General features: G+C 39.1%; 1 protein-coding gene across 1 annotated transcript; it reads left to right on the forward strand.

The window, feature by feature from the left end:
• Nucleotides 1-973: 973 nt before the first annotated feature.
• LOC135712790 (GATA zinc finger domain-containing protein 10-like) lies at nucleotides 974-7,106 on the forward strand. The gene is made up of 6 exons (XM_065235845.1): nucleotides 974-1,264; nucleotides 1,844-2,029; nucleotides 2,509-2,625; nucleotides 2,758-2,883; nucleotides 4,345-4,464; nucleotides 6,753-7,106. Exons 1-6 carry the CDS (start codon nucleotides 1,187-1,189, stop codon nucleotides 7,104-7,106), a joined length of 981 nt encoding a protein of 326 aa, XP_065091917.1. The 5' UTR covers nucleotides 974-1,186.
• Nucleotides 7,107-11,425: the final 4,319 nt, after the last annotated feature.

Below are 11,425 nucleotides of genomic sequence, written 5' to 3' on the forward strand. Positions count from 1 at the left end.
ATGTTTTTATCGTATACGGATCGTGAAAGTTATAACAGAAAGGTTTTATGAAACCAAGCATGTTGTTAGCTCTGTTAATAATTGTGTTATAATGATCTGTGAAAGTAAGGAAAATATGAGAAAAGGAAACAATAATTAATTCTTTGGATATACGATAAAGAAGGGAATATTCCTTTTTGCAATGCTTAAATAAAACAACAAAAATGTTATCTTCCATTTAATTCCACTTAAATAATTTCGGTATTCGTGACAGATACGTATTTCGGCTACGCATTTCGATATGTACGAACAGCGGCAATGTTCTTTGTTTATTCTACGCCTACACATCATCCATTTCGCGGGGACCGATCATCGTGGAGTTGTTCCTTTCCAGGAGATAAACAAACATACCATCATTAATGTTGTGCTTCTCCCGCACTGATCAGGCCCAATCCATAGCAATGCTTACCTTTTCCATCACCGGTCAGGAATCGCTCACAGATGAATGTAGTGGAACAATTTCCCCAGGCCAATTTAAATTCCTCTCACTTTAACTAAACCGCCGGGCCTTACGCATGCATAGTCCTCCGAAGATGGACTTTGCTATCGGTCATCGGTTTGCCTCTAGAGCCGGAAACGTATTATCCATGCGCGTACTTCACATTAAAGTAAAACACTTTTCTTCTTTTGTAGAGGCAAGTTTCATAAAATGTTGTTATTGTTTGTTTACCTTCTGCTATCCGACTGCGAAGTTTGACACTTGACGCTCGTTTCCGTCAAGTGTCAAACTTTGCGCTCGGATAGCAGAGCGTAAACAAACGTGCATAAAATTGTCAAAATGTGATGGTCAAAATATGAATGTTGCCAAGTTATTAACAAAAGTGAGAATCGGTGTAAAGAATCGATCAATGTAGATAGGACCTATTATAAAGTGACGCGAGAATATATGTGTGAAATATGTTTCAACGATCTTGAAATCGATAAACAAAATCGATTGATCGAACAAAAAAAAAATAAATCGCTGCAAGATCGCCCATTACAATATGCGCATCCAAGATCGCCCATTTTTGACGTTTTTGTCTTGGCGTCGTCAGCGTGCAGTGCAGTTTAGTTATTTTGCTCGTTTAAAACATTTGAGAAAAAACATTTTATTGAACCGTAACGATAAAGTGATAAGTGATAAGTGATTGTTTACTCCGATTCCAAAATGCCACCTACTGCCCTCCAACTCGAGCGCAGTAAGTTGGCGAAAAAAGTCTTCCTAGAGCGGAAGAAACTTTTGCAGGTTAGTTACTGTGAAATAGAAATGGCGGAATCCGCCATTTTGTAAGTAATAACGTTCCAAAGCTGATGATACGCCGTGGAAATAACCCTCGGATTTTTTGTTTGCTGTTCCACCTTGGTTCTTCGTTTGCAAATTGTGTGAGAGTAGAATTTTGCCCGGAGATTTTTTGGTCTTCTTTTTCATCGTTGTTTACACATGAAATATCAATCGGATGCATTTCAAATTAATCAGGCATGACTAGATATTACAGAATCAGTGGTGATGGTAGAATCCACCATTTTTACCTATACTGTTCGATTATAATGGCAATTCTCGCGTCACTTTTCAAATAGACCAAACTACATTGATCGGTTCTCTTCACTGACTCTCTCTTTCGTTAATAACTTTGCGCTAAAAACATGTTCAGCAGTTCTTTTCGTCCAATACGCTAAATTAATACTTTCTTTCAACAGAATATGTAGAAAAATTAGCTCGAAATATGAATTATTATTATTAACAAAAGTGAGAATCGATAAATGTAGATAGGACCTATTGAAAAGAAATGCGAGAATTATACCATGATTTTATTTTCATCGACAGCAGTCGCTTCGGCATGTCCGAAATAGCACGTCGGAACAGCACGAGGATCTCCAGCAGCTGACCGATCGGCACGAGGAGTCCCAAGAGCGGACGGAACAGCAAGTAAAGCCCCAACAGTGGACAACACAGCACGAGGAACCCCAACAGCGGACGGAACCAGACCAGAAGCCCTCGATTGGACGACAGGTAGGCTACAATTTCTAATCACCCATATTCTTGGTTTCGTTCGAACCGTTTTTTTTTTTATATGGAAAATTCGGTTCGAACAAAAACGAGAATATGGGTGAATATTCTTTTGGGCCTAGGACAAAGCACTTCCTACAATCTTTTTTGACACAGAAACGGACTGGTTTCATACGGGACGAGATTTGCGCTGGTAAGAATGAAAGGAAATTGTCCCTCTCCTACCACCGCAAATCCCGTTCCGCATGGAATGAGCTCGTCACAGTGAACATTAATTTAATAAGCGTTAATTCCTGTATAAAATATACTAAAAACTGCCTTTTTCGCTAGAGCTAATGACGGACATGATTGTACACCTTTAATCTAGTACGCCGATTGCGGTACTGGGTTAAAGGAGTACAACGGTACAACAATAGCATACTTATAAAGGTGTCCCTTAAGTTGACCACCAAAAATCCTACCATTTTTGTTGTTTTCCACAGCAAATGGCTCCAAGACGGCGCTCGGTTCGACTGCTCAGTTATGCCGAGAAGGAGGTGACAACCAAAAATCTTGTCAGCCAACGCAGTGCCCGGTGGATGGCAGACGATCAATCTTCGGTGAGTATTTTTCTAGCACTATGTATTCCACTGTGAGAAAGATCACAAATTTTCGAAAATCCTTCCCATCCCTCAAGAAAGAGTGAACTTTAGTGATTTAGCAATTATATTATAATTTCTTTTCATCGACAGCAGTCTACACGGCATGTACGAAACAGCACATCGGAACAGAACGAGGATCTCCAACAGCTGACGGATCAGCACGAGGAGCGCCAACAGCCGACGGAACCTGACCAGAAGCCCTCGATTGGACGACAGGTAGGTTCCTATTATTCATTATATTCTTAAAGCTTTCTTCCCACAGGACTCGTTCCGTACCCGCACGGAATGAGCTTGACACTGTGGGAAAATAACTTTAATCAGCTAGAAACAGGAATCCTCCGAATAGCGCGATGCCTGGTGCCGGCCACCCAACGCAATTTCTTGGTTGTTTCTCACCAATTGAGCTCGTTATCTGTAGGTGACAAGGTTATCATTGCCCTTAATCACATGCAAAAAATGAGCTCAATTGGATGGAGGACAACCGAGAAATCATGGTGGGTAGACCGAACCAGCCACCGTGCTATTCGGGGGATTCCTGTAGCTGATTGTAAACGCGGTGAGATTTGCGGTGGGGTGACCTATAGCCTATAGGCAACTAGTATGATGGAGCACTACTCTGGCATATCGAATCCATTTCCGTCATAGGCGTCAACAAGACAGACAGCTCTACATCTAACATTCATGCATGAAGTTCTTTGCTCACGAGTAAAATTACGAATACTGTAAAAAACATAACGGGACTGTCGAAATACGTGTTCCGAAGTGAATTGATGTATGCTTAAATGATGCCGCACCCTATTGGCTGTTTCATTGAAAAAGAAAGAAAAATAGGCCAAAACCGTCCTAGAAAGCAGCACCATAGGAATTCCTATGGCGAAAATTTCTGCGACGGTTTCTGTTCGTTTTGTTCTGCCTCTTGAAACACAATAGGGTGCGGCACCATTTCGGTATAGCTCCCTTCACTTCGGCACACCGCCCTTATATCAGTCTTCCGTTGTCTTTATTGTTTTTGACACGTATGACGAAAATGGGTCCCATATGGCGAAGTAGTGTTCCACCTTAATCATTCTCGGTAAGTGCGCATGCATTATGCCATATTATGGTGTATTCAGATCTGAGCGTGCATTAGCGGAACGGAGCAAAATTTTCGTTGGCATGAAAGATAGAACTAGTATTTTTCTCTCTCTCTCTCTCTCTCTCTCGTACCTTCGCAAAATATCACCTTTAAGGTGGATTCCGTTCTGAGCGATATTCCACGCGCGGGGCGGGATTTTGCGAAGGAACGAGAGGGAGAGAAGTACTAGTTATCTCTCTCATTCCAACGAAAATTTTGCTCCGCTCCGCTAATGCACGCTCAGATCTGAATACACCATTAAGGTGAATTCCATTCTGAGCGAGTACTAGTTCTCTCTCTCATGCCATAAAATTCTGCCATGCCAGATCTGAATACACCATTAAGCGTGCGTGGCGTGCGTGGAGCGGGGTTTGGTGCATGAGACAGATAAGTAATACTTTGGTCTCTCTCATATCAACGCAAATTCCGCCTCGCGCATGCTAATATCGTGGTGTGTGGTATTTAAAGCCTGCTTACAACTTTTACCACGCTTTTCGGGGAATTAGTTCGCCAGTCAGAGTTGAACTAAAATCCTACCATTTTTGATTTTTTTTTTTCATTAGCAAATGGCTCCAAGACGGCGCTCGGTTCGGTTATCCAGTTATGCTGAGGAAGGGAAGCTACCATTCACAAAACTTGCCAGCCAACGCAATCCCCGGCGGATGTCAGGCAATCAGTCGTCGGTGAGTTATTTTTCAAGCCACTCAATACCGTGCATATGCGTAGTGTGTGGAGGGGGATGGGTGATAGGGATAGGATAGCATTGTTTCCTGTGCGTTAAACAATAAACTTTAATTTCAGTCATATTTTTTGCGATATTTTTTAAAATTTGAAACAACTTCACCAACGTCCACCACTATAGAAACGTTAACCCTATTGAGCGCTTTCTTTTCTTAAAATAGCGATTAAACTACGTTGGTGATTTTAATCTGAATATCATGTAGGGTGGGGAATGGCTCTCATAAATGGAACACCTGGATTTAACCATAACTGGACCATAATTGGAGCATAGTTCGAAGTGATGCAACTGACATCCGCCAGGGTATGGTTGATGCCAAAATCGTACTCGTGGGGTTACTGTCCGCGTTACAATTTGTTACAATGGGAAGAGGACTTCAGAGAGTTTTGTAGATGAGAATATTGTAATAGTTCAACATGATGTTCTAAGATCTTGGTCAAATCTCAATTGAAGTTCAATGGATTGGGAAGAAGTTCAGGGAGCTTTATTTCATGGAATTGAATTAAAGAAACTTTGTGGAAGTGCAGGAATCTACGTAGAAGTTTAATAGAACATAGGGATATCCATGGAATTTCAATATGATTTCAATAAAGTTCTCTGGATGTTTATCTACACAGAATTTCACATGTCTTCAAGAAGAATGAAGCGATTCAACCTTTACATGAGACGTTTACGTTTATCCTGCAAGTAGATGACATCGCCCTTGCCATACTTGATCACCAGATAAATGATGATGGTATGACTATCGTAAACTACCGTCCCATGGTCATCGGTAATCAATCAATTGGTAATGGTAATCAATTTTGTAAAATTCTTTTGCCATGTAATAATTTGAACAGACTCTAATATCAAAGCCAATAAACAATCTGAACCGCTTAAGAGCTGAATAAGAATATTAGCTAAAGGAACATATTTTTGCTTTTATAAGCTGTAATAAATATTCAGGTATCAATGGTGTTGGGCGGAGCTAAATAAGAATTTGAGTAGCTGGTACTAGTACCTGTGCGCTGGTCATTTCATCGGCGGCGGCGGTGGCGTGCATCGGCGTATCACTTTGCTCGTCGTAAAAATATCGCATATCCAACATGAATTCAAGTAAGGTAACCTAAATTGAACATAAATATTTGATTGGTGTTTGTGACATGTTATAGACAACGCCATTTTAAATTTGCTACCGAAAACACCATCGTATCTTTTCGGTACAGTATCAGAATTATATCTACGGTTGTTTGGATGAATGAATAAAGGCTCGATCTTTGTAAGGATATTGAATAAACAATATGATAAACATTGATCTTAGTTATCAATTTATTTGTTATTTGATATGTCACATGATGGGTTTTTTTTGAGACTCCGGCCATTTTCTCGGGGAATCTGGAACGCATCCAGGGGTGGCACAGTCCTGGACACTCGATATAACTGCCATCGGTTGTTATGTTTTTCGATCCTTATGTTATTTGAGGTGTTGCTTGATGTGTTAAGGTATAAGTCAGATTTTTTTTCTACTTTTCCTGGGGAATATCTGGTATATCTTGTTATCGATCTTGGCACTTGATGCAGTTTTGTTCTCTAATTATCATGAGGTGTTATGTGTTACATGGTAAGTTTAGGCAAATGTCATAATCTGGCCACTTCCCTGGGGGTTCCCTGCAGGGAACTGTTACTGAAGACGCGAAAATGAAATATCTAAGCAACCTGTTAATTTTCCTATTGATTCAGAATACGATACAGCACCAAAACGTTAAATCTCATTAAACTAGAACGGCAAAATCAAAAACATGTTCGATTCAACCAAAATGTAGGGGGTTTGGCAGCTGTAGTAAGGAAACATGCACATATTACGTAATTGTATCTCCCAGCTCCGCTTTAGTAATGTCTTACATCGAACCATAACATGTTCTGTATTCTTCATGCTTTCAAACGCAAGAAAAAAATATTTCTTAAATCTTACATAATAAGTGCATGGTCCTTAAGGGTTTGCGATATAAGACGGATTTTTTTTTTCAGAATTTCACGAAACTTTCATCACAGACAAACAGACGTAGCTCTTTATATATGTTTTTCTTGAAAACATTGTACCTAAAAAAATAGGACCTCAGTTACGATATCTCACGAGCTCGATCAGTAGGCCTGGCCACTCTGTGATATTCTTTCCGAATTAATCTGCCAAGTAACTTCAAGCTAGTGTCACAGTTAATTTTAATAAGTATTTGCTTGCGTTCCCATTTGCAGATGCCTATAATTTGCCCAGTTTTTGATACTACAGTTCCGAACCACTCGAAGCTTAACACACTTCCAGCTACCAGTCAATCGATCAAATCACATGCATCTTCGGCTCCATGCGGAGACGACAATCAACATGTTATCATCTTCAACGATGAACAGTGTCAAGATGAAACATCGGTGGATGTACCGGAGCATGTAAATCACTGGAAGAGCGTAGTCGGCCCAGACGGCATAGAGCGGGATCAACGTGATAATCAAGAAGGAGGATATTTGAGGAATGAACCACAAAAGCCGAATCCGAAACGACGGAACAAGCGCAGGAAGAAAAAAAACATGACAGAGACGGTAAGCAAAAAATAGTAGAGAGGTATCTATATATATTTAAAACAGAGTGGTATACATAAGACCGCACATAACTCAAGAACGGATCGTCATATTTGAGCTGTTTGGAATTAAGAGTCCATCACGTTATATCACATTGATTTGAACTTTTGCTGAATGAACACGAGCACAAGCAACTATAAATAGGTAGAGATCGCAAGTTGATGCGATATGTTTCCAGCGCTCATCGTACAGATCTCTGAGATCAGAGTCTCAATTCTAGATGCTCGAAAAAACTGAAGCTAGCAAATCATTCCTCGAAAAATCCATTTGTCGCTTCTTGCACCTTTTTGCAGGAAATCTTCATAAATCTCTTTAATATTTATTCAGGGTACGTGCAGTTCAGTAGGACGGAAGACGGAGTCAACCATCTCACCTGAAATAAAATCTACAAGCATTAGCATTAAAGCTGAGCCTTCCGACTCTGAAGATGGACAACTAGCTGCAGTACCTGGAATCACGGAAAAGTCGTGTATTCCCGGATCATCTGCTGAGGTATGGACATATACTAAGCACAAGCAATCTGGGAATATTCCTAAAGTAAATTAATTGAAATTGTTGAATCATTTGCTATTTTTATGGTGTATAGTTTTGAAAGTACACAAAGTTGTATTTATCTGTAAGTCATAAAACTTTTTCATAGTTGTAGAATTTTAATTTTTGTTTTGCAGTGACAAAGATACTGTCATACTTTCAAGTTCCAGAATCTTAGAAGTTTGTTCATTGGAGATCGTTTTTTTTTTTTTTTTTTTATCTTCAAGTCTCAGAATCTTCAAATTTTTTCTGAATTTTGTTTTTATACCAAGATTGGAATTTTGAAATTTTGTCGAAGTTCCACAATTTTTATATTCGATTTTGAAATCGAATTGGATACTAGATCACTGGCCTCCCCCTGCCCTCTGGCTACGCGTATGCATCTCCCACTATCCGTTCAGAAGATTCTGATCTGATTGCCCATCTCTGCATGTGATCATATTATCTTTTGATTATTCCGCATACTTTTGATTGATTGATTTCGTTTATTTAGGAGATTTTCTGAAAAACACGTTATTTGCAAAATAAGAATTTACAACCTTGATTTGAACTTGAAATTTAACTATAGGGACCTGGAAAAATCAGGGAAATTTAATAGGGATTTTAAGTTGCCACCCTGCGGGAGAGCTCACTGTATACAATTTTAATGTTGCTTTCTTCTATCAATAGCATCCCACTATGCCTGCTGTTACGGCCACCGATAGCAGCGCTCATAATAAACGGTGGCAGCCAATCAAAGTCGTGCTACTATCAGATGCTGAATCTTTTGTAAAAATGTTCGAGTTCGGGTTCCGATATAAATCCGTGAATCAGCCGGAGAAGGGAGCGATGAGATACTATCGGTGCAGTCGCATAAAACATAGAGCACGCCCACAATGCGAAAGACAAGTTCTAATGTTCATCCCAAATTCATCAAATGATTGCACGATTTCCGCAAGAGGCCATCATACTTGCACTCAGGCACCGGTTCAAAATCTAGCTCATCAAAAGCTATCAGCTGAGCATCATCAACTCATCGAAAGGCTGCTTAAATCCGGGGTACCATCAAAAGACGTCAAAGGACATGTGAGAATCCTGACCGATGGAGTGTCCAAAAACCAATTGGATTATGCGGTCAAGTCTTCCAGTCGCAACATGTACGGGAACGGAACGCTGTCAATGGGTATGATATTACAATTTTATTATTTTTTTTTTGAAAGAAAAATGTTTATTTATTCTAGTTTCTGGTCAAGCAGTGGCTTCATCAGAAATCTCAAACATTAAATTACGAATCAGTTTGCTGTCTGGGTAACAAAGTGACGTAAACGCCACGATGATAGATTTTTGTTATTCACTTTTCCAAACAACACTCAAAAACACTCTTTCCTTGGAAAACAAATGTATGCCAAGCATGAGACAATGATATAAGCCATACATTTGCAGAAAAATAGTAAACATTTTCAAAGTTTACGCCAAACAGGTGTCCTGCATAAAATTTTAGTCTTAAATCAAGGTTCATATTTTTTGCTATAATTTATAGATGAACTCTCCACAACTCGATATTGAAGAGACCATCGAGTAACAGAATTATCGATAGAAAAACAATCTCATCAAATGAAATGCCATTAACTTTCCATATGTCTCTATGATTCTACAGAGTTGACTGTATTTTTCGATCATATTCAACGGATTAAGCAATAATTTCATATATATTTTTTTCTTGTAATTAAGATGGACTGAAAGTTACTGTAAATCGATAACATTTTTGAAAGCAACTATCGCAAATCTTACTACTGGTACTATGTGAGGAAATAATTGAAATGCTAATTCAAACTAACCAAAATCGACTTGTTTTGTAAAGTGTTGCAGTTCGCCACGGATCGATGACTTCATATTGATATCATTTTAATGCTGCAATGAATTGACCTTGATGTAATTTCACCTCAGTGATGAGGAGACCTGTCACCTATAATTCAGCGCCAGCATCGGTGAGAAATGTCTCGCTCTAATGGCATAGTTCCCCTGACGAAGGGCATTTCCACGAACGATGTCTGGTTAGCTAAGGACAATTATTTGTCTGGTGGGGCACGGGATCGTTTATGGTTTCAGTTATTTTGTAGTGTTTGACAATGATGTCACCGAAGCTGTCTCTATGATAGAACGAAAATATTTACGAGGCTTGAGTCTTTTAGTTAAGCATATGGGTTAGCATCCGATTTTATTTCTCTTTAGTACCAGTGCTGTTTAAAGGGTCAATACGTCTTTAGTTACTATTCTCGCTAGAACTTTCATTTGCCTTTACTATTTATCAGTAAACGCAAGTCAGAATGAATTACATTTTGTTTCGGTTGGCTTTCATCTTACTCACCATTCAGACTTATGCTTGGTTGTCCTATAATGTACATACCTAGAAGTCGTTTCAATTCCACTCGATCCATGGCTGCATGTCACCAACCATGCTGTCTGCGGAGATTTCGCAGATCTCCTTCCATCTGGTTGATCCATCTGCGTATCTTTTCATCTATTTCTAGTCGGATTGTTATCGAGCACTAAAAGAATTTATGTTTAATGGATGTTTGTTTTGGCCGATTCCTCGCATGAAATTCCCATGGTGATAAAAACGTGGCGTGTGATGTTTTCTCGTGCGATTAATTGTCGGAATTTCACAATTATGTTTGTTTGGCTGAAACTACAGTAATTCAATAAAATTATCGATTATCTGACTGTCAAATCTATACTAAACACCAAATCAAACAGACTACATACCCTAATAAACATATCATGGTTAATTTGCTTAACGACGTGTTCGGGATATCATCCAAACCATTTGTGGAATAGTTCAATCATTTGGGTTATCGTTTGTGTATGGTATTTTTTTTTATTACTCACATCATGTAACCAAATGCATGTTTATATTTGTAAAATATAAATTAATGATTCTCATGTTTGCCTAAGGTTGGAAACGATTTTGCACAACCTTTCAAATTGTTTATTGGGCTCTCCCTGTGGAATACTTTGCCTTGAGGTTAAACTTTTTTTTTTTCATTTTCTTTTTTTGTGATCAAGTCGTCTACAATATTTGCTGTAAAAATCCATTGTTAATTTGAGCTCTATGAATTTACCCCACCAAAGGGCAATATACGCTTTAGCCTGAACGCCGTAATATACACAGCAAAAAAAAAATGTAATATCAATCAATGTAATTCAAGCTGATGTATGAAATAATGATCTAATAGCCAAAATCAGATACAATATTACATCAATGGATGTAATTTGGTTCGCAAAATCGATGTACATCGTACAACGTTATATTACACAACCGATGGATTGACCTGGTTGCAGCAGTTTGGATGTAATATTCAACAACTTTTTTTTCTGTGTAGAATGATGAATACAGATTTATTTATTGACTTATGATTTTTTTCCCCATTTGTATCTTAGGTGAGTTAGAAGAATGGACGGCAAAGATGTCGACCATTCCGGATGATGTTGCAGCTGCCTTCGTGATCGGGAAGGACATTGACCATGAACATGGCAAGTTCCGCATAGTTGTATCATCTATGAAACTCCTCAGCCTGCTGCGTCAGTTCGATACACTATCGGCCGACTGTACATTTAAAACTACCCTACAAGGGTATCCGCTGCTTGTAGTAGCTGTCATAGATTCCATGAGGCACGCGCACCCAGTAGCCCTTGCATGCATCTCTCACCAGCAAGCAGCTGATTATATATTTGCGTTTAAAACTATTTACGAAACATGCGGAAAGTTTGGCATTAAACTGGCT

The sequence above is a fragment of the Ochlerotatus camptorhynchus genome, unplaced genomic scaffold (assembly GCF_037179485.1).
Source record: "Ochlerotatus camptorhynchus isolate MF236.1 unplaced genomic scaffold, CSIRO-AGI_Acam_v1.1 ptg000503l, whole genome shotgun sequence".
Lineage (NCBI taxonomy): Eukaryota > Metazoa > Arthropoda > Insecta > Diptera > Culicidae > Ochlerotatus > Ochlerotatus camptorhynchus.